The sequence below is a fragment of the Mandrillus leucophaeus genome, unplaced genomic scaffold, assembly GCF_000951045.1.
Source record: "Mandrillus leucophaeus isolate KB7577 unplaced genomic scaffold, Mleu.le_1.0 Scaffold1211, whole genome shotgun sequence".
Taxonomy (NCBI): domain Eukaryota; kingdom Metazoa; phylum Chordata; class Mammalia; order Primates; family Cercopithecidae; genus Mandrillus; species Mandrillus leucophaeus.
The window spans coordinates 553,507-576,975 of record NW_012100444.1 but is presented as its reverse complement, the minus strand read 5'-3'; the positions used below and the strand labels follow the sequence as shown (position 1 = coordinate 576,975).

Sequence of the window (23,469 nt, the reverse complement as noted above, 5' to 3'; positions counted from 1 at the left end):
AAATGTAAAAATACAAATTTTAAACACGTTTACAGAGATAAAAACATAATTAGACTATGTATTTATTTTTATGAATAAATATTAAATTTACTTTGAATTCTGCTTGGGGTTAAAATCTAACAGTTTCTCAGAATTTTTATTTGATACAGCTATATGTTTGAATTACAGTGAATAAAATGCCTATAGAAAATAACTATTATAATTTAAATTAATTAAATTAATATGATCTTTAAGTGTTCTCCTAAGCACTGTTGCTATAATTTCCCATTCATTAGAACTTTTATTTTTGGGATCATAACTGACCTTACTACTATTTTGAGAAGTAGAATTAATGAACATGTATTAAAGCTTCAATCCCAGCTTTTAAAGTGTAGCGCTCTTTCTGGTAATCTGAAGCTACTTTTTGTTCATTGTTAACTTTTAAAACATTTTAAGACAATCAGTATAATTTAAGGTCTTTTATGCCCGCAGAATGCATGTTTTACTCTTTCTACCAGAGCAGTAAGGCAAGAAAGCAATTCCCTTTCCAAATCAGATATAAGAACTACTGTAAATAATCCTAATAATAGGAAATTAAGGCTGCTGTGATTTTACTGTATCTTTAAGCCGTAAGATTAGCAGTATTATTGCCTATAGAGGTTGAATTTGCCTGTATTTGGGTCTAAATCCCAGGGCACAAATATTGCCATTTCTACCTATATGTCTAAGATCTTTTTTTTTTTTTAAATAACCCACTATGTAAAATTCAAAGGGATGTAAATCAGGTGGTATTCACTAGAAAAGCTAATGAATGCTACCTATTATTGTGAGAATTGTCAGCATGTTTTAAACTGTTTTATGGGACAGCAAAGAAAACAAATTTGTCATGGTGGAAAAACATGGTAACTTACCTTGATGATATCTTCTGAACATGCATTGAGAACTGAAGCAATATGCCCTTAATCATGGATTCTAATAAAGAGACCTCTGGTAGATAAAAAAAAATTAAAATGAAGTCAGAAAAAACTACACAAACCTGAAACTGCATGAATTTGCTACAAGAAGATACATGCTTGAGGTGGCAAGAATAGATTTCAGGTGTCTGGTTCGTATTGGCACACTCTGTCCCAAGTTCAGCACACAGACATGCAGGACACATGCCAGTCAGCATGGCTCCATTATAATTTTTAAATATCTGTTGTGTCTTGGGTAGGAGGTAGGTGATATCCACTTGTGTAATCCCGTGTTTCTGTGTACGTATGTATACATTTATATGTTTGGTGGTGGTGGGAATTTGTCTGGATGTGAGTCCCATATACCTGAGTGTGCAAGTGTCTTTGTGAATAAACCAAGGGATGTGAGATTTCACTCACTTTTCTCCCATTCTTCCTTACACTTTAGGTTCCTATGCCGGCGCTGTGATTGCAATGCCTTTAGCTGGCATTCTTGTGCAGTACACTGGCTGGTCTTCAGTGTTTTATGTCTATGGTATGTTATATTTCTATGCAATAGAGTTAAATGAAATGTGCATAGGCTAAAAGAAAAGTGGTTGCAGACAATGAGATCAATCACTAAATTCATTTCTATGTTTACTTACTTATTTTCTTCTCTTAAGAATCCTTTCCTTGTGTTCTGAGAGGATTAGAAAACACTTCATCTCTGTTATTTTTCTTAGATTGCTATTTCTTGTTTTAAAAAGCAACCACATTGCTGACAGGAACTTTGTCATTTAGTAAATCTATGTCCTTTATTATGAAAAAATATTAAATTATCTCTTGATTAAAAGCTGATGAAGAGGAAAGAGTTAGGCAGCACCCACCTCTCTTTGCTATTGCCTTCTTGGTCATTTTCCTGATTCTGCCTCTTCAAGATTGAATAGGGGAAGATAGCTGAAAGGGGATGGTGGTGCTGATGCGACTATTCAATTCCTTGATGAAATATCAGCAGTTAGCTGCTGTAGCAGCATATCTCAGTCCTCATTTCCCCAGAATTAAAGGAAATTAAGCCTCCATGTTGAAATAAAATATGTAATCCTAAATCTAAGACACTCTTGATATTCACCTTGTAACTATTTCAAAATATCCCTACAGTCTTTCTTTTTAAGAGGCATTTTTTAATAATGGTAAAGGAAAAATAAAGGAAAGCTGGATCTCAACTAATATTGTCAGTGATTAATATCATCTTTGGACATTGCCAAGAGAATCTGAAATATTAATGAAGTCATGTGGTAGAACAGTATCTGGCTGATTCTAAATTTGCCCTGATTCATTCCCATTTTGAAATGTTCTCATCAGGACAAATTATTAGGCTTGTAGAATGTTATTAAATGTCACTTATCATAGGGACACTTTTTGTGGTTCAAAAGCCATGGATGGGTTTTGGATCCATGAATGCCCTAAATTGCAAGCCATATATGTACTTGTGAACTTTTTTTTTCCTTAGGGAGATTTTTTTAAATCAGATTTTAATTTATACCATTCATTAGATTTTCAAAGGAGTGCATAATTCAACAAAGTTTAAAAGCACTTGTTTCATAGGATGTATTGCATAAGTTGATATGGCTATCCATTAAATACTTTGTTTTGTGCCTTAATCTATTACTTAATTGAAGATATGTGACCTTAAAGTAAGAATAGAAATTTAAACAAGGCACTCATAAACAACCAATATCATTATTTCAAGTTATATCTCATTTGATATTTATCATTGAATGATACAAAATGTAAACAGATAATCTGAAAATGTCATATCATAGTGCTTGCTTATGCTTACTTGCTGTGTGTAACAATAACTTGGTCTGGAGTCACACATTCAGTTGTCATATTTTAAAGATTAAAGAGATAAGATCAGTATAGTGATGTTAAGTTAAAAAGGATAATACATATAAAGTAATTAGCAGCATATCTGGCACTTTAGGTGAATTCCATTAGTGGTAATGATAATTCTTATAAAATTACAGTATCTCTCATTTTTTGAGTGCTCATTTTGTGCCATCCACTGTGCTTGTTGATTTATACATTACCTCCTTTGACTTTTCTATAATTCCATAAAAATGAATTATTATCTCATTTTGTAGTGCAAGTTTAGAGAGATTCAGTTACTGATTGGATCATATAGCGAATGAGTGACACAGTCAGGATTTGAATCTGGGAGTTATATTCTGTAAACACTATATTATATTGAATTTTTAAGCACTATCTGAACCTAAATCATGTTTACTTCAATGTTGAGTAATTAAAAGGGACACAGCTCATCAGAAGTTATGTATGGTGTTAAGGAACACTTCTTAGAGATCGGATAGGCCAAAGAAAAAGTGTTGTAGGGATCAGGTGCATTTAGATTGTTACCCAAGGGACAAAGAGAACAGTGTGAGGGAAAAAAATGAAGTGGTCAACTGCTGGGAAACTAGAATAAATCACTTGGAATTCTTGCTACTATTAATGCTTACAGATTTATATTGCACGAAAAGGACATGTTTTAATGGTAAGAAGAGGATGAAAAAGGATTTACAGTTTAGGGCCTTGGAATTTATAACTTTCACCTGCCCAAAGAAGGATCAATAGGCAATACTATGTGGTCAAAATAATATGGCATACAGTCACGAAAAGTGTTGTTACCACATTAAGTACAGAGGCCCACTTTTTATGTAATGTAGGCACTCATGCTAAAATAATCTAGGTTTTATTTAATAGTCTGTTTGCCAGATCTGGAAGTGCTAACAGGAGAGGGAAATGAGCAATTCTTTTCTCTGGAAATGAAACCACTTTTGTATATTCTAGGCAGGCAATAAAGAAAAGGATTCACCCCCAGAATAATTCTTTGAGGACAGGAATTTTGTTTTGTTCATTATATTTCTCGCACTTAACCAGAGTGCCTAGAATGCTAACTGCTAAGTACTGTCGGATGAATGAATACCTTCCAAACTACACCGTTATAATAATTATTTATGGCTTACTGTATATCAGTGCTATTTCATAGAGACAAGGAGATAAAACCACAGGCCTGACCTTTAAGAAGTTTGAAGCATAATGGCAAAAGAGAAGAAAAGATGGCTAACGTCAGTTGGAGAAACATAAGCTTGAATTCTTCTTTCTAATAGAATGTGTTTGTCATGAGATGATTGCAGTTTTATTCCAGCACATCACTGTTAAATGGAAGTATTTGTGATAGATTTGACTTTCTCCTTCTGAACTGTTGCTTGCAGGAAGCTTTGGAATGGTCTGGTACATGTTTTGGCTTTTGGTGTCTTATGAAAGTCCTGCAAAGCATCCTACTATTACAGATGAAGAACGTAGGTACATAGAAGAAAGCATTGGAGAGAGTGCAAATCTTTTAGGTGCAATGGAAGTAAGAACTTTATTATGGTGTATATTCCTATCTTATTCCCATCTCGCTCCCATTGACCAACCAAACTATCTCACAAGTTCTTCTTCAGCAAAACTAATTTGGTATCAGTCATAACTTATTTTTTTTTGGTCCATCCATATTCTCTGACTTAGGAATAATAGCTGTTTCCTCCATCTGTCATTTTTTTTTCCTTTATCCTTTCTTAAGCATTTAAAAATGTACAGTGGGTTATAACTATAATGGCAAACCTAAACAATATTTTTAAACAGTTCAATATGGTCTATAATTTAAACAAATACAATAAATAGTTGTCCATTTTAAATTTTAAAAATCCAAATCAGTCATGAAAAGGGCAATTTTTGGTTTATTGAATACAGTAGTGCCCCTGGATCCTCAACAGATCTATTCCAAGACCCCCCGGGTTGCTTAAAACTGTGACTAGTACCGAACCCTACATATAACGTTTTTCCTATACACACATATCTATGATAAAATTTAATGTGTAAATTGGGCAAGTGATTGACCACAGTGACTAATATTAAAATAGAAGAATTATAACAATATACTGTAAGGAAACTTAAGTTAACTGTGCCCCCCGCTTCCCATAAAATCTTATTGTACTGTGCAAGTAGTAACTGAAACTTCAGAAAGCGAAACCACGGTTAAGGGAGGACTGCTATGTTCTAAATGTAGGTTTAACACATGCGTATTTATGTCATCTGTGGTTTAGGAGATACTGAAGCATTAGAACACCAATAATAGACAGCTGATATAAAATAATTATAACAATTTAATTATTTTTTTGATAAAATATCATTATCTTTCAGGATTATTATTATGAATATCAAGCATCATAAAGGCAATGTTGTGAAGCCCTTTTTTCCTGATGATTTGATTCCTTCTGATTTACTTAAAAAGAGAGAAAACATAGTTCTATTTCAATAATGCAAATGTTGTATTCTATGTAACATTGATATATTGTACATAGTAATTAATACAAAAGCCTCCCGATATTATATTTTAAAAAGAAGGCTGGGCATGGTGGCTCACACCTGCAATCCCAGCACTTTGGGAGGCGGAGGTGGGTGGATTGCCTGAGGTCAGGAGTTCGAGACCAGTCTGGCCAACATGGTGAAAACCCGTCTCTACTAAAACTACAAAAATATTACCCAGGCCTGGTGGCGTGAGCCTGTAATCCCAGCCACTCGGAAGGCTAAGGCAGGGGAATTGCTTGAACCAGGGAGGTGGAGGTTGCAGTGAGCTGAAATCACACCACTGCACTCCAGCCTGGGTGACAGAGGGAGACTCAGTCTAAAAAAAAACAAAAACAAAACAAAACAAAACAAAAACACAAAAATACACTGTTGAGTAAAAGTAGTGTATTTAGACATATTGAAGCATTTGGTGATCTGATCAATGATAGTTTCCTTATGCTAAAAGCTGGAAGATGTCATACACTAATTGAAGAATCAATGCCCTTTACATATTATGCATTTGTTCTTTTAAAACAAACACCTCTCCCTCCCTATTCTAGGTGTGGTTGATTCTAGCTCAGATTCTCTACTTCATTTGTTAGAGAATGCCTGTCTTTGATGTCTCATCTTAGGTTAAAAAAAAAAAAAAAAGTCTATCACCCATTATTGCTGAGCCAAATTGGCCTTTAATGAATAAGAAAAATCCCATATCATATATAATTCAGAAGTTGAACTTCAATGGTTTAAACAAATCTTTACTGTGTAGTTGTTCCATGAGTTAGCCTGGCATTAGAACTTTCCCCTTTGTGTTTCCTTCTGTAGATAGACTAATAATTTCTTGCGGTGGCTACTCAGAAACAAGAGGTGATATGGGAGTGGGTGGAAGATTGGTAGTATGCACTGGTGCCCACTAGTTGCAGTTATTTTGAGCAGAAGGTAATGGAGATTGGTTTCTGGCAAGTTTTGAGTTTAGCCTCGATTTCTAGCCCCAAAATAATGTGATCAGCCTATATCTATATCCTATTAATTCATTATATTCTTTTATTTACCAGTTCTTGAGAGGTCATATGTCTAGATTAGAAATAAATTTAAAAAATAATCAGAAATTCTGTCTAGGTAAAAACTAATTCCTACAAATGACCCCAGAAAGAACAGCAGGAGAATGAAAAAACAGCACAGATAATCTTTAGCTCCCCGCTTCCTATACCTCACTGCTTTTCTAAACCCAATATTTTACTTCTTACTGATGTTTCATATGTTCCTGTAGCTTGAAAGTAAATTTTAAAATGAGATTTTGTGGGAATATAACTTGTATTCTAGTTTGAACTTTTATCTTGTGAACAAATTTAATATACAGCAAAGGAGAAAGAATACTGACAGGAATATCATATACTCACCACATAGGTGCAACAATTACCATCTTGCTTATTTATTTCACTTTTGTTTTGATGAACCATTTCAAAGTAAATAAAATGTCAAACTACTTTATCCATAAAAACTTCATGTGTATCTCTAGAAAAATAATATTCTCCTTCACAATGTCAGTACTACTATCACACCTAACACAATTAAAAACAATTCTGTATCATCATTTAACACCTACATCATATTCAAATTTCTAATGCTGTCTACATTCTAATATCTAACCTGTATTCAAATTTATTTTTAGCTATTTGTTTTGAATCTGAATGTGATTAAGAATCACACATTGCAACTGATGGCAATGTCTTTTAAATCTATTTTTCTCTAAAAATAGATTTAAATATAGCATATGTAAAGAAAAAAATCGCAAATAGTAAACAATCAGTTCGCTGAATTTGTATAAACCAAACATAAACAGCCATTTCAATAAATAGAACATCATCAGAATACCATAATCTTCCCTTTAATCCCCCAACAATTTTTTAAGGTATAAGATGAGATATTTTTCTCTTGCTTTTGATGAAGTGCTTTACGATGTAAAGAATAAAGTTCTTAGGAAAGATGATCCTGGTATGAATGAAAGGATCTTTGCCCAGCAGGGAAAAGTTCTTTTACTTCTAATAATATTCTGGAGTCATTTCTTATGCTAACATAATACCATAATGCAGACATTTCTGTCTTCTGACATTTTTATTATCTGTGAAATGAATGTACTCATCTGGAATTATTTTCTTAGGACATATTGATTTCTTTTTAAAAACTGTACTTTTTGAACCTATTTATGATGCTGCCGCTAAAATTTTTTATCCAAAGCCACAGTATTCATTACATATTATTAGGACAGATTTTTGTTTTTGTTTGTTTCTTTTTTGTCTTTCATATATCTATGATCACCACATCATAACTTCCTACTGTGTTGCATTTAAAGTGATCTTTAAATGGCTTAATTACAGCCACAACCAATACTAGCAATTATGATGTTTTACATTCAGAAATAATTGTTAAATCCGCGTGAAAGATGTTTGCCTCCTCTTTCAGTCATTTAGTTAGGTCAAGGATCCCAAGTTAGCTTTTAACAAAGTTATTTTAGGCCACTGTTTCCACACCAAACAGTATTTTGGTGTTCAAAATAAAGTACTTGAGAAATAATCGGGAAATATGAGAGATATTTTAATGTCTAAAAATATTAGTCTTGGGGGAGAATACGTACTTGCTTACATTTTGGCATACACAGAAACTTTAAGTATAATTAGGTTTAATTTTTTAAAGGGGTCATATGCAAAGCTGATCATATTTAGGTTGTTAATTTTGAATGCTTTGAATATTTTAAGTAACTAGTTAAGTGCCAAAGGTACGCTGGGGATAGACAAATGCTTTCACCCAGCTGTTCTGAGTTTTATAGAACCTTGAACTCTAGTGTCACAGAATTTATAGTTAAAGCTACTAGCTATCAAGAGAATTTATGGATTGATTGATAGTAGAATAATTGACTTAGATTGTTTGGTAGTAGAATAATTGACCTCAGGTAGGGTCTAGTCTAGAATACTGTACTCTTAAGTTTTTGTATCTTTCTCTTCATGAATACATTGGATTTTCAATGTTTTAAATGAAATGTTTTGGCTATCACAAGCTCACTGATGTGGCAATAAGTTTTTGCTGAGATACGATCTATCACCATTAACAAAATTTAAAAAAAGGAAAAAAAAACTTTAGAAACCAGGACCTATGCTTTTGGAATCAATTTTCTATAATTATGTAATCCTGTGTATTCCTAAAGCTGGAATAATCTAATAAGTTGCAGTGATTGAGATCATATTTTTTTTTCTTCCAATGATTACTTATGTAGCTAAGATTAACTGGGTGGTTATAATTAATGCTTCACTACATCTTTCTACCTCTTACTTATGACCTGTCATATTCATCCTGAAAATGCAAAGCACCTATTATTCCCATTTAAGTTTGAAAATATTTAAAATGGTCATAATGTCTCTCTTTTTGGAATTTCAGAAATTCAAGACTCCATGGAGGAAGTTTTTTACATCCATGCCAGTCTATGCAATAATTGTTGCAAACTTCTGCAGAAGCTGGACTTTTTATTTATTGCTTATTAGTCAGCCAGCATATTTTGAGGAAGTCTTTGGATTTGAAATTAGCAAGGTATGTAAAATGTATTCTTATATAAATTGTGGATTACCTATGTATTTAAGTGAATTTTAAATTCATTTACAAAAATTTTTGTCTTCTAATTTTCAGAGATTATTCATTTATTCATTAAACAACTGCTAGGAAATAGAAGCAAAGTAAAATGTTTCAGTGTCTACTGTATTCTATTGTCTGCTAGAATTGCTCTCTGGTACTGAGAATACAGGCAAAACAAACCTAGTTTTTGCCTTCATGGAACTTACAGGCCAGTTGGGGTGAGCAGCAGTGTAATCTTTTCCCTGTAAATAAGCATAACTCCCTTTAAGTCTCAGGTCACAGACAATGTAACAAACAAAAAAAGTTTTCCACTCAAATATAATTGTACTTACTAATTTCCAATCTAATTATTCTTCAATGCTCTAGAACTCTCATCCAGCGAAAAGATAGGAGGATTGTAAAAGAAAATCTGAAAACATTTTTATACTTTGTCCATCCAATTTATTAATTTAACAAGTATTTGTTGAACACAATGTGCAGAACTTTATGTGAGATGCAGAAATAAAAACATGGTTTCTGTCCTCAAAATGCTCACAGCTTGGTGGTATAAACATGAAAATAAGTTACCAATTAGAATACAGCATGCAAACTTCCACAGACATTTGTTCATAGCTATGGGAATATAATCATCTTGAGATTTTCTATAAGGGTAAAATGAATATAAAAATACTACTCTATATTTATATAGGAACTCGAAATTTAGAAACTACTCTCATATTCATGAACAACTTTTGCTGGTTGATCTGTTGAACAACAGTTATAATTTCTATTGAAATGATGGGGAAACAGAAACTAGGGAAAGTAATTAAATTGCTTAAAGCCACGCTAGTAATGCATGACAAAATCAAATTTAGACAAAGATTCTTTGATTTTTGTTTAATTATCTTCACTATGCCATTCAAATTCAGGTAAATCATATATCCATTCAAGTATTTAGTGAGTATCTGCTCAATGCCATCTCTGTGTCAAGCCCTTTGTTGAGTCCTGAATACATTGTCTGTGCTGGCAATGGTCTTGCTATCTCTCTTCATGTCATTACATAAGTCCAGCTGGGCTCGCTATTCATATTCTGTCTCTACTTGAAAGACTGAGACCTGGGACTGAAGAAAACCTCAGTTTAGGAGTAGCTATTCTAAGAGCTCTTTTGTAATTCCTGTTTCTAAGGAAACTGTTTCCTCCATCCTAGAGAAGAATGGCTGCTTTAGACAGAGCTCTTCTCTCTAGAGCTGATCAAACATTCCAGGGTAGCCTTTGGGAGCTCTGAGAGGTGTTATACTTCTCAACAAAGGCTGCTGGAGGTGTGAGTCCATTTTCATAATCTAGGACAAATATGACACTGAGAGGCTATGAATAAAGTCAGGTCTTGGGGGGAGAGTGACGAAGCCAACTGATGTTAATGAAACTATGTGGTCATTTTGGCCCTCTAGCTCCAATTAATTGAGGATGCTTGAGTAAAAGCAATGGTATTTTGTAAAAACTAATTATAAATCAACCAGCAGATGGGTTGGTTTATTTCATTCATTAGTTATATTTTTAACGAAAATTGTGGATAAATTCACACAGACACATTGGTCTTCATATACTAATTAGATTGGTTTAAAAAATTCTGACTTAGCTGAAAAAAATTGTATAGGACATGCTGGAGAACACAGAGAATTAGATTCGGGTCTAAGCTGACATGGCTTCAAATTCAAGGTCTACAACAAAGTATTGGTATATAATCTTGGGCATAGTTTTGAGTAATTATCGGCTTCAATTTTCTTATCTCTAAATAATGGTATTAACTTAATACCATTAAATAATAAGGATATTATTTAAAAGCTGCATCCAAATTTAGGTAAAGTAAGTAAAATATTTACATGGAAGATCATTCTCTTCAACTTTAGCTAAATTGGGTATCCTACAGAAAGAAACATGAGTGCAATGGCTTAATCTTCATTCTAATTATACTGACTTGGTTAAGACAGCACCATATATATAAATAAAATTATAACATAGATTTTATATCCGTTAACTATATAAGTTAATTATATTATTTAACTGATATATATATATAAAATTATATACTGGCATAAGCTAATACAATATATATCAGGTATATATATTTTTATTTTTATTTTCTAAAACACACAAACACACATATATATATATAATTTAATATATTATATCAGCCTATGCTTATATGTAACATTTTCAGGCCCTTGAAAATGGCATATCAGCAGGTCAGTGACAGGATTAACCAGCACTTTGAAAGGTCAGATTATAAGGGGCAAGCCAAATGAGAACAGACGTCCACTCCTTTTGAGCTTCCTATTTAAGGAGGAGAAGAATAGTGGTGGCTGGCTGTGCTTTGCTGCTATTTCTGAACAGAATATGGATCAGATAGGAAGACATACGATCTAGACTATGACCCAGAAAAGCTAAAAGAAGGCTGGGACAAAAATCTAATTACTGGAGTTTCTATGAAGAATAAATCAGTTATAAGCTCAAAAACATTTATCCTATCCTTTCAAAACCTTAAAATAATAAGCAAACTTTTATGTAATTGACATAAATGATCTTTAGGAAGGTTTTAATCATTTTGATCATGTGACAAGTGATTCCTCATAAGTCCCCAAAAGCCAAGAAGACCACTGAATAACTCACAAACTTTTGAAACCTCTTTGGCTCTTTTGAGGTGAAATACAGAGTATATCCACATATTGTTTAAGAAACTAGGAGAGTCAATACCTTTAAATGTTAAATCAATACGCTAAAATAGCCTAAAACTTGTCTGATTAACCCTGTAGATTGTTAGCACCTTGCATTTTCCATAGTGCTTTGCATACCCATTGCTGAAAGTGTGAAAAAATAACCATAGCTTTGTTCCTTTCTTATCCAAAGTAGTCAAAATGATTGTCCGAATAGATAGTAAATAACAGAGGATTTTCAATTAAAAAACTTTTCAGACTTATTAAACACTGGGTAAAAATGCAAGTCGTTTATGTGGACTTAGGCAATGTGGTTACTTCCAAACTTTTAGCCTGCCTTTATAAATGCCAAAAACATACCATGTAATTCTACACAAATCATAACCTAGTGTCTTTCAGAACGTTTTTGTTTTGTTCAAAGGTTTCTACACATTGACTGCTTGAAATATATTTACTCCATATTAAGAGGAAAAAGCCCTGTAGTTTTCTCAAGATACTAGTCTCAAAAGCAATAATGGTTTTTTTTTTTTTTTTTTTTTTTCTCCTAATGTCAGTTTACCTGACGTCTTTATTTAGGTACCTGTTGAGCCCCTGCTATATACCAAGTTTCGTACTAGACTAAGCACATTAATATATATCGTCTGATTTCATTTGATTTTTCCTTCTCATGGCAGTGGTGCCAAGTATAAAGGCTAAGAGCCCAGTCTTTGGACTCAGGTAGAACTGATTCAAAACTTGACTCTCACAATCACTTAAGTCTTCTGACTCTCAATTTTTTTTAACTTAGTAAGAAGAATATTAATATCATCCATCTGGGATGGAAGAGATCATTATGTAGTCTGAACAGTTAACCTATTGTGGAATCATTTACTATTTCAATTAATCATTACAACTCAAATCCATGATTGTGATATCATACTATATACCCGTGTAAAATAAAATAGAATCTTTGTGTCAAACCTTCGATAATCTAATTGGAAAGACATACTTAAACACACATTATGAATGCCATCTGCCAAAAATTGTTTTTCAAAGTTTACTTAGTAAAAAAACTTCCTTATATGTTTATATTCAAAGTTTATTAAGTCCACGTATGTGGTAATACATAATTTAAATGCATTTTATTTATACTTACTGTCCCCATAATGCTTAGAACACAGTGCTTTGTGTGTAAGTAATGGTTAAAAATATGTGTTTAACTGATCCTGGTGGGTAAAGTTTGAAATTAGGCTATTTAGCATGAAATTAATTGAGAAACTACATGCCACAATACAAAAATGTGATCAAGTATTGATATTTGATGCAGAAAATACTTAAAATTGAAGAAATTATCTGCATTATCTGGGATCTTACTCTACAGAAATTATGTCTGTGCTTTTTACTCATAAGATATCTATAAAGTACAAATATGCATTTTTCCCATATGAATTAAACATAAATTTAAAATACAGCCTCTTCAAGATGTGACAAATGTATTTTTCCTCTCTGTCTCTCTCTCGCCACTTTTGCTCTCTTTCACTAAGGATGTATTTGTGCAAACACATTTAACAATATCAGAAGAGTTGAATCATACTCAAAATTTACTGATGCATTACATAGCAAAAAATATATATGTATTACTTCTCACAGAAGGTCGAAAGGGATCCAAGTAAATTTGCTTAGCTTTTCTCATGTATTCTGTGGAAAGCATTACTTATTCTAGGAATGAGCAAGTGATCATTTGGAAAGAGTATTTTTCCTTCGTTTGTCCATAAAAATGTAATGACAGATTCAGAAACTAAGGCCATTAAATTACCCATATTATTTACGGTTATGTCTGTTTCTCCCCCTTCTTGTTTTTCATCAGGTTGGCATGCTATCTGCTGTGCCACACTTAGTAATGACAATTATTGTGCCTATTGGGGGGCAAATTGCAGATTTTCTAAGAAGCAAGCAGATTCTTTCAACTACAACAGTGAGAAAGATCATGAATTGTGGTGGTAAGTACATAAGTGGCACTAAGGACATGTTTTTAGTTCAATCAGTTTAACCTACATGAGAAAATAACTTTTTCTACACAGATCAAATTACTTAGATGCAGTTGCATTTGTGCCTTCATTGTTCACTTAAAATAACTTCCTCATACTATGTCAAACTTTTCATAACTCCTAGTTTTAAGTAACTGCTTTATAATGCCATTTGTGGCTGGGCACGGTGGCTCATGCCTATAATCCCAGCACTTTGGGAGGCCGAGGTGGGTGGATAATGAGGTCAGGAGTTTGAGACCAACCTGGCCAACATAGTGAAACTCCATCTCGACTAAAGACACAAAAAATCAGCTTGACATGGGGGTGGGTGCCTGTAATCCAGCTACTTGGGAGGCTGAGGCAGGAGAATTGCTTGAACCTTGGAGGCAGAGGTTGCAGTGAGCCGAGATCGCACCATTGCACTCCAGCCTGGGCAACAAGAGTGAAACCCTGTCTCAAAATAAATAAATAAATAGATAAATAAATAAATAAATAAAGCCATTTGTATTTATTGTAACTAACTTACCTCTTTCCATCATTGAAACTTTAGGTTGTTTTGGATGTTTTTCTTTGTTTGTTTCTGTGTTTTTGAGATGGAGTTTCACTCTTATTGCCCAGGCTGGAGTGTGATGGCATGATCTCAGCTCACCACAATCCCCGCTTCCCGGGTTCAAGCGATTCTCCTGCCTCAGTCTCCAGAGTAGCTGGGATTACAGGCACGGGTGACCATGCTCGGCTAATTTTGTATTTTTACTAGAGACTGGGTTTCTCCATATTGGTCAGGCTGGCCTCGAACTTCTGACCTAAGGTGATCCTCCCACCTTGGCCTCTCAATGTTCTGGGATTACAGGCATGAGCCACCACATCTGGCCTGGATGTTTTTTATTAAAACACAAGGAAAGCTTCATGAATCTCTAGGATAATAATTATAAATAAAATAAATATAAATAAAATAAATATAAATAAAATTATAAAATAAAAATTATTATTATTATTATTATTAGTTTGGAAAATAGACTCTCTGAAGTGGAATTTCTAGGTTAATAAATTGGAACATTTTTAGCAGTTTTGGCTCACTGGTAAAATTTCAAAAATTTCTGAAGAATTTCTATGTGTTTGCTTCTGAAGGTTTTGGCATGGAAGCCACACTACTCTTGGTTGTTGGCTATTCTCATACTAGAGGGGTAGCAATCTCATTCTTGGTACTTGCAGTGGGATTCAGTGGATTTGCTATATCTGGTAAGATATATATTTTTTCTTTGTACTTGGGACATTCTGATTTTAACTGCTGATAAAAAGGCACATACATATATCTTTTTATAGATATCTTCATATATATCTTTTATAGGTTGAATAATAGTCAAATATTTCCACTAGAAAATGAAAAAAATAAAATATTTAGAAAACATTTAGATTTGTTAATACTCAATGTCCTCCTGGACTGCCTTTTTTTGTTGTTGTTAAGAAAACATTACCTCCTCTCTGGAGTGAACATCACATATTAAGTGTTGGATAAGAATTCATACCTCATTCTATTCTCATTATATCCCCAAGAGAAATTATCACAACATAATTAAGCACGTGCTCTGAACCCAGTATATTTTAAGGAGTTGTGATGTGTGGTTTTACAGGTACTTACTTTTAAGAAGTTTAGGATCCCCTGAGTCAAAACTTATGTGTGTATTTCAGGTTTCAATGTTAACCACTTGGATATTGCTCCAAGATATGCCAGTATCTTAATGGGCATTTCGAATGGTGTTGGCACATTGTCAGGAATGGTTTGTCCTATCATTGTTGGTGCAATGACAAAGAATAAGGTAAGGTGGCCAAAACAGATGTTTATTCATAGAAGACAGTTTCTCAAAATGATAATCTTTTTGGAAAAGAGTTAAAATATTATCCTTAGTATTCTCTTTCTTGTCCAGTTACCACATCTCTGAGTGGGAAAGATAAATGAGACTCAGAATAAAAAATCTTTTTAAGAATTCCAAGAAAGTCAATTTCCCTAACCAATAAGCAATAGGTTTCTCAACCCTTTTTAATAATTCTGATACCCCTGATGTGATAAAAACCCCCTTTTTCTCTGGCTTATTAAAATACTCAAGCAGATGTCTTCTGAGCTTTATTTCTAAACCTCAATTCAGATTCCTCCGCAGTTGTCCAAGGGAGAATATTATCATCAGCTATTTGTACTTATATGTGTAGGCAGAGCTTCAAAATTCTGGTTTACTAGAAGTAAAGAAACAAAAGAAATGGAATAAAAAGATAAGTAAATCAATGGAAATGAAAAGAGATTATGAATATTTTAAAAATCAGCAGGCCATAGATATATTTGGAATTTTATTTCTAAACTTCTAGATTTAAAAGATCAAATAATAAAAGTAATAGTATTACAGAAGTGTTATATAGAGTGTTTGCTTCACATAATCAGTACATGGATTTCCCCAAATACAGTGTTTCATGAAAATTCAGTGGTGGTGTAGTCAGAGAAGACGTTAGGCGTTTAAATCATGGGGAGTCTGTTCTCACAGTGCTGCTTTTTGTCACTGCAGTCACGTGAAGAGTGGCAGTATGTCTTCCTGATCGCTGCCCTAGTCCACTATGGTGGAGTTATATTTTATGCAATATTTGCCTCAGGAGAGAAACAACCCTGGGCAGACCCTGAGGAAACAAGTGAAGAAAAATGTGGATTTATTCATGAAGATGAACTTGATGAAGAAACAGGGGACATTACTCAAAATTATATAAATTATGGTACCACCAAGTCTTATGGTGCCACAACACAGGCCAATGGAGGTTGGCCCAGTGGTTGGGAAAAGAAAGAGGAATTTGTACAAGGAGAAGTACAAGACTCATATAGTTATAAGGACCGAGTTGATTATTCATAACAAAACTAATTACTGGATTTATTTTTAGTGTTTGTGATTAAATTCATGTGATTACACAAAAAATTTAAAAACACGTGATATAAACATGTAAACATATCAACCAGGCAAGACTTGCTGTTAAAATGAAAACAAAACAAACCCATGAGGTTACCATCAAGTGCAATCTGTAAAATTGTGAAGTTCCATCATTTCCATTCAAGTCATCCATTCTTGCATTTGTGACTTAAAAGGTTGACTGGTCAAAATTGTAGAAACAAGTAGTTACCCTTTGGATTCATATGAGCTAAAACTCATCACTATTTAATAAAGCACAACATCTCATCCTACAAAACTTAGGAAGCCAAAGCTACTTGATCATGCAAAACGCACTTACATATTTGTTACACTGTATTGCAGGATAGCATACAGAAGTTGGCTGCATCAGGTAGAGGCGACATTTATTAAGTGAAAATCAGGGAGTTGGGATATGTCTCAAAGAAGTACATTGTGAACTATCAGCTGCAAAGTTGTACTGAATAACTATTTGAATTGCATAATGTAAGATATTTTGTTAGTCCTCAAAAGGAGTATCTTGCAGTCTTTTCTATGAAATGCTTGGCCACAAACACTTATTTCTGTGAAAGAGAACATGTAAATTGAGGGGTATGCTTCATGTTCTTCCATCCATTTACCTAACAGTATGAAACACTTCACATTTCAATAAAATCAAACTTTTCATGTAGCATATCACATAACTTTTTTGCAAAAAATATAAAAAGAAATAAACTTCAATGTATTTTTATTACAACTTTGTACTGGTTGTAACTTGCATTAGAAAAAAAAGAGATATATACACCACAAAGAATCTAATAAGAAATTTACTATGGAAATATAGCCCTTAAAATGCAATATTAAGAACAAAGAAATAGAAAATGGTTTAGATATCCTTCTTCCTTCATGATTAAATACTATATGAAACTTGTGCCACAGAGCTATATATAATATGAAAAGATTAACTTCATAGAGATATTGTAAGTAGGCAATTTTATTATCTAAAGTCCTATTAAGAAATATTTGTCTTAAATATATAGGACAATAAATTATATTAAAATGGTCTCTCTCTATATATATCTGTATATCTTATACATGTCCATACACAGAAACATAATAAACAATGTTCACACAAAACCAAAAATAGCATACACCTAATGTTGGGTTAGGGAATTGCAATTTCTACTTTCATAGAGTCATAGAATTTTAGGTGGGGAAGAGGCATTTTGCTTGTCATTTCTTAATATAACTCAACAAGAATTGCAACATTTGTGTACCAAGCAATAAGTGCAATGCATACAATTTCCTGTCTGTATATTACCTTCATTTTGCTTGTAGTAGCCGTTTGGGTGGTTGGAATGATTTTTTTTTTCTTTTAAAAAAGCTAACATCAGACCTCTTTATAATGTCCTAAAATTATGATAATGCATTTCCCAATTCAACTCAAAATATTATTGGTGTATTTTGTCTATTCTGGATATTTGATCTGTTCATTGTATTGTGCTAGTGACTGGAGGCCCTGCTACTGCAAATATAAAACATGAAGTTTGTTTTAAAAATGCAAATCATTCTTTACCTTAAGAAAAAAAATACCCTTTGCTTTGTGCCTCAAAGTGATGTAATGTGATCACAGCTTTTGTTGTGTTGAATGAAAATATGTGGACTGTCATTTTGTTGCAGCAAAAAAGTGTTAATAAAATGCTCTATTTATCCTTTCTTAAAAAGCCGTGCATTAATCATCCATTAATTTGGATTTATTTTGTTTAGTTTTTAGCTTTAATATGAATTTAGCTGGTGGAGGCTCCAATGAAGCCAAATATAAGCTTCAAGAACAACAAGAACCTTTTGACCCATTGGGCGTTTAATGAAAGAACATGGCACTCTTTAGATTGTGTGGGATGTGACTCCATAGAGTTTTAAATCAAGAAATAGGTCTCTGAGTCAAACTCCAGATTTCAATGAGTTTTCTCACAACTGCTGCTAAGTTCAAAGAAAAATTTAGGAAAAAACTCAAAACAAATCACATCAGTATTACCACCTAATTTTAACTGCACACATACCCTGTGCTAGGTAACTGTCCTAGTCATTTTTTGGTATAGGATCTCATGTAACTACACAGTGATCATCCAAAGTAGGTACTCTTTTTATTCCCAGCTTGTAAATGAAGAAACAGAAATTTAGAAGCTAAAATGTTATAATGGCATTATATTATAATATTTCAGCCAAACTAATTAGCAGTAAGCAAGCTTTATCAAGGCAGCCAAAAGAATGTCTTTGTGAGTGGAATGGAAATAATTTAGCTCAGATTCCCTAACTCACAGGAATATAGAAGATGATAGGGGTAAATATGTGTAGAATCTATATATAGAATCTATAAAATCTAAGACTCATAGAACTTTACTGCTCAGAGGACTTAGGAGATGATTCAGTTGATACCTGTTGTTGAATGAAGGAGAACACTGAAGGCCAATAAAAGGAACAGACTTGATCAAGGGGACTCAGAGATTGTTAATGGAATTGGAAAGAAATTTTGATGACTAGCTGTGCATTTATTTTTATTTTCTCTGTAAATAAGATTTCTATTTGAGTTAATTAAATGACCATTTATTGCTTCTACCACTACTCCCATGTCCACCACTCATATCTTCCAATCTTCTGCATAAAGAAACAATGGCCAGAGACCCAGCCTAATTCTTAAGCAGGTTCACAGGCCAGGCCATTCTCTGTAGAACTTGATAGCAGGAATAAAAATGACTTGAATTTAACACTATATAATTTCCCCAGTTCTAAAACAAAAAGTTTACATTTCTCATAAGAAAATTGTTCTTACCTGGGAGAAATGGAACATGCCTGTAGTCCCAGTGACTCCTGAGGCTGAGCTAAAAGGATCACTGTAGCCCAGGAATTGGAGGCTGTGGCACACTATGATTGTGTCTATGAATGGTCACTGCACCCCAGCCTGAGCAACAGAGTGACACCCATCTCTAAAAAAATTGTTCTGATGATGTCTCCAAATATTACCACTAGCCACATTCATTTTCTCATCTCTCAATCCCAAAAATTCATTGTCCCCTTCTCCTCTTCCTCTCTGCCTTTTTTTTTCCATTTTCCTCCTCATTATCATATGTATCTTTTTTTGCAGTTTGCAAAATGTTTTCCTATGAATTGCCACATTTTGTCTTCACATCTGCCTTTTAAAATTAAAAGACCAAGTATCATTATTGGTATTTCTATTTTCCAGGTAAGGTGGACAGGTCTAAGAGAGTGTAGTAAACTTCCTAAAGATTCCCCAGGCAAAGATAGAACTAGAATACAGACTATCTGGCCACAGCAAGAGAGCATTTTCTTTTTACTTTTAAGTCATTTTATTACCTTTCTGATTATAAATGTAGTGTTTGGAGAATAGGGGAGTTTCATTAGGTGTAGGACAGCATTAAAAACAATGAAAATAAAGTAATCAATAATTATTCTACCCAGGGATAAGCACTGTTAACATTTCGAAAGTCCTTTCTGTGAAAAACACACATAAAACTTACATTCTACTAATTAAATAATATTGCATATTATTTAGTTTCCAAGTTCAAAATTATGCTTGATTTACTACTGCTACCTAATGTTCATTTAACAGTAGAACATGTGTATTTTCCTATTTGAATAATAAAGTTCTATAATCTAATATTCAATTATTTAATAAGAACTATAGTTCATCTATCTATCCCATACCTTATTTATGAAACATTTTAGTTATTTCCAATATTTGGCTGCTATAATGATTGGTGTTATGAACATCTTTGTGTTACCATCTTCGCACGCTTTTCGCTTTATAATGTGTGGACCCTTTTGGGAAATGCAAAGTGACATATACACATCTTCAACTTCTATAACCATGATGGATAATCAAGTTACCATTTGTGGGTTATTATTCCTGTATTTTTCTACAGGAAATACTACTGGCAAATTGTCTTTTCTGGGGTTCACTTACTAATTAATTTGTTCAACTCAATAAATGTTTATTAATCACTCATACTATGGGAGATACTGAGGATTCACTGGTGAGAAGATGACCCAGTCCCTCAGGCATTTATTTACATGGTCCCCAGTTGCCCAGCAAGATGTGACACAAATGTGACTGAGAGAAGCTTCTGGACACAGGACCCTAAGTAACAACCCTGAAAAAGGAATTTTCTTAATCTTCCAAACTCCTGAAGATGAAATGCCTTCAAGTTGCTCCCCATGTCAAACTGATCGATTGATTGATCGTAGTTTCAGGTGAGGAATCTTCTCTCAGCCTCAGAAAGCCTCATGCTGCAGGGAGTCTAGGTCATGGAAGATACCAGCATCTAGTGTCTCCAGTACCTGAATCTCTGTAGAAGAGATGGTCTAATCTTTTAAGTGTGGTTTCCAGTTCTTCAAATTTCTTTTTGTTGTGTTCCTTTTCTGGGCTTCTCATGAGCTGTAAATTTTCTCTTTCCATTTCTTCCTTCATCTACTCTTAGTTTTAACCACAAATAGAGACTACTAAGATTTAATTCTTTTGGTAGTGACATAATTAGCAGGAATTTTAATTTTTTTCTTTCTATCTTTATTCAAGAACTCAGACCTGAATTTTCATTCAGCTATGTCAAAAACACCTTATTTGTAAAGGTTTGTCTAACACTGTTCAGTCACTTAAAGTGTTCAAGCTTCGCCAAGGTTTTCCCTAAATGCAGCTAGGCATCTAAAAATTGCATTAGCTGGATGTATCATCCTGACCACTGCCCATATTCCACATCATTTATTGAATGAAACCCTTAGCTTTCAACGAGAGCAAGCAAAATGAAGAAATCTCTCCAGTCTTGTTAAACCACATTTGAGGACGTGTTTTATTACTTTGCCCAATGTGCATTAGATAAAGATCCTTGCCTTTCTAATAGTTTGAGGAATGCTTTTTGTGATGCACTCATGTGCTGTCAACAATTACACATGAAAGACATTAAGCCTGTCATGCTTCCTTCTTTGTTTCCTCTAGGGAGCTCCAAGATACAGTTTTTGACTCAGTTGTTATTTGTTATATTGTATATATACACATATGTATGTGTGTGTGTGTATATATATGTATATGTGTGTGTGTATATATATATACTCTCTTAATCTTTACAAAAACCTTTTGTGATAGGTACTATTGCAAACTTCATTTTATAAATAAAGGAACTTAGGCACAGAGAAGGTAAGGTACTTATGGAAGGTCACAGAGTTAAAATGTAAAGTTTGAATGTGAACCCAAGCCATTTGGCTTCATATCCTAAACTCTATCACTACAGTCCATGCCTCTGAATAGTTGTGTGACTTTTAGAAGTTCCTTAATTTATCTGAGCCTTGCTTTTTCTTCCATAATATGGTACTTTAATACCAAATTAGTAGTTAGTTTGTGACTAAATCGAATAGTATGAAATGCTTAACACAGCACCCTGTATATTAATACAGTGTAATAAATGCTTAATGTATGTAAACACGTAAGTGTTTAACAAACGTCATTTCTCTGCACCCTTTCCTTATGATGCTAAGTAAATATAAGGTATTAACTCTTCAAGTGTGATGGTAATGTCAGATCCATCACAATGGACCATTTTGGAAACTATCTTGAGGTATTTTTATTTTTAACACTACTAAGTTACTCAGATTGGTTACCTAAATTACTTTTCTATTTATATTTTATAAATTTTATATGACATAAAACAAGTACAGAACAACAGGCACTATAAAACACTACGCTGATTTTTTTTTTTTTTTTTTGGCTGAAGCCAGAAAGCATAAAAGAAAGTTCAAATTTGGCCTTTTTCCAATTTGAAAGAATATCTGAAGCAAAGAATAAAATATCAATATTTCTTTATTCTGAGAATCCACATATCTATTTTTATTATATTTTATGCTACTTTTCTGTGTTTCAAAATACAAAACCCAGTAAACGAGATATAGTCTTTTTGCTCTCCAGTCTTTTTTTTAATCTCTGTGCTGCCAATTAAGACGTTGCCATAATCTTCAAGAACACTTGACAGTTTTCTGAAGCCATAAATTTTACAGCATTGGCAGAATGTTTTCATTTTATTAAAAAAAAAGGTAAAAAAGGAATTATACACATTTATGAACAGGTTTATGAATCCAAATGAAGTTCTTTTGCACAAAGCCAACAAAAGTGTGCATAAGAATAAATGTCACAGATAAAAGCCATCTTTCCCACAGATCTCATCAGAGTCTATTGGACTGCTTCTTGAGGATTTAAAAAAAGGGGGGGCAATGTGGTGGGGGCACGTGTCTACCTCCACAAATGGAAGGTAGAAATTAGTATGTCACCGTTAGGCTAAAGGCACATTTATGGTCTCAATTCCAGTTGCAATGGGGATAGCAGAAGAAACAGAACTGTTTGGGTTTGAGCCCTGAACCTGCCACTTCCCTTAGGTAAATACAAGGCATGTCATGCCAGATCTCTGAGCCTCAGCTTCCCCATCTGGAAAATAAGGAATTGGTCTGCTTCAATGGTTCATGAAATCTCAGCTCCAAAATTTTCTGGCTTTAATCTCTCTGACAAATTACTAAATTCCTCAGGTCAACTTGAAGAAATATAATAAATTGTTCTCAGAATTCAATCAAATATGAGACTGAATGTTTACTTTCTGCCTATATTTCTACTGACTTTATTAGCCACTCATTTTGATAACTAATAAGATAGAAGTTATGGGAGAGAGAGGCTTCTTTCAACCTGATGGGCTTCTTTGTGTGATACTCCCTACTCCCTGACTTATCTAGGGATATCTTGTATATTTTTACAGAATTTTGAATTTTAGAATTTCAGTAAACTCTTTACAACCTAAATCCTTTCCAGTGAGTTGGAATACATGTATTAAAAATCATGAGTCTAAGTTCTAATGACTGGTTGCACTCAACTTTTACTAGTTTA

At 33.5% G+C, this 23,469-nt stretch overlaps 1 protein-coding gene across 3 annotated transcripts in view; it reads left to right on the top strand.

The window, feature by feature from the left end:
• Positions 1–18,259, top strand: part of SLC17A6 (solute carrier family 17 (vesicular glutamate transporter), member 6) — a 45,823-nt gene extending 27,564 nt beyond the window's left edge. The window contains exons 6-12 of one of the 3 annotated variants that reach the window (XM_011971322.1): positions 1,381–1,467; positions 4,184–4,326; positions 8,730–8,879; positions 13,458–13,590; positions 14,746–14,856; positions 15,307–15,434; positions 16,170–18,259. In XM_011971322.1, the coding sequence (XP_011826712.1) occupies positions 1,381–1,467; positions 4,184–4,326; positions 8,730–8,879; positions 13,458–13,590; positions 14,746–14,856; positions 15,307–15,434; positions 16,170–16,505 (1,088 nt within the window). In that variant the 3' untranslated portion in view covers positions 16,506–18,259. Of the gene's footprint in view, positions 1–1,380; positions 1,472–4,183; positions 4,327–8,729; positions 8,880–13,457; positions 13,591–14,745; positions 14,857–15,306; positions 15,435–16,169 lie in introns of all 3 variants that reach the window. The other 2 variants (XM_011971324.1, XM_011971325.1) reach the window with 2 other exon arrangements.
• Positions 18,260–23,469: the final 5,210 nt, after the last annotated feature.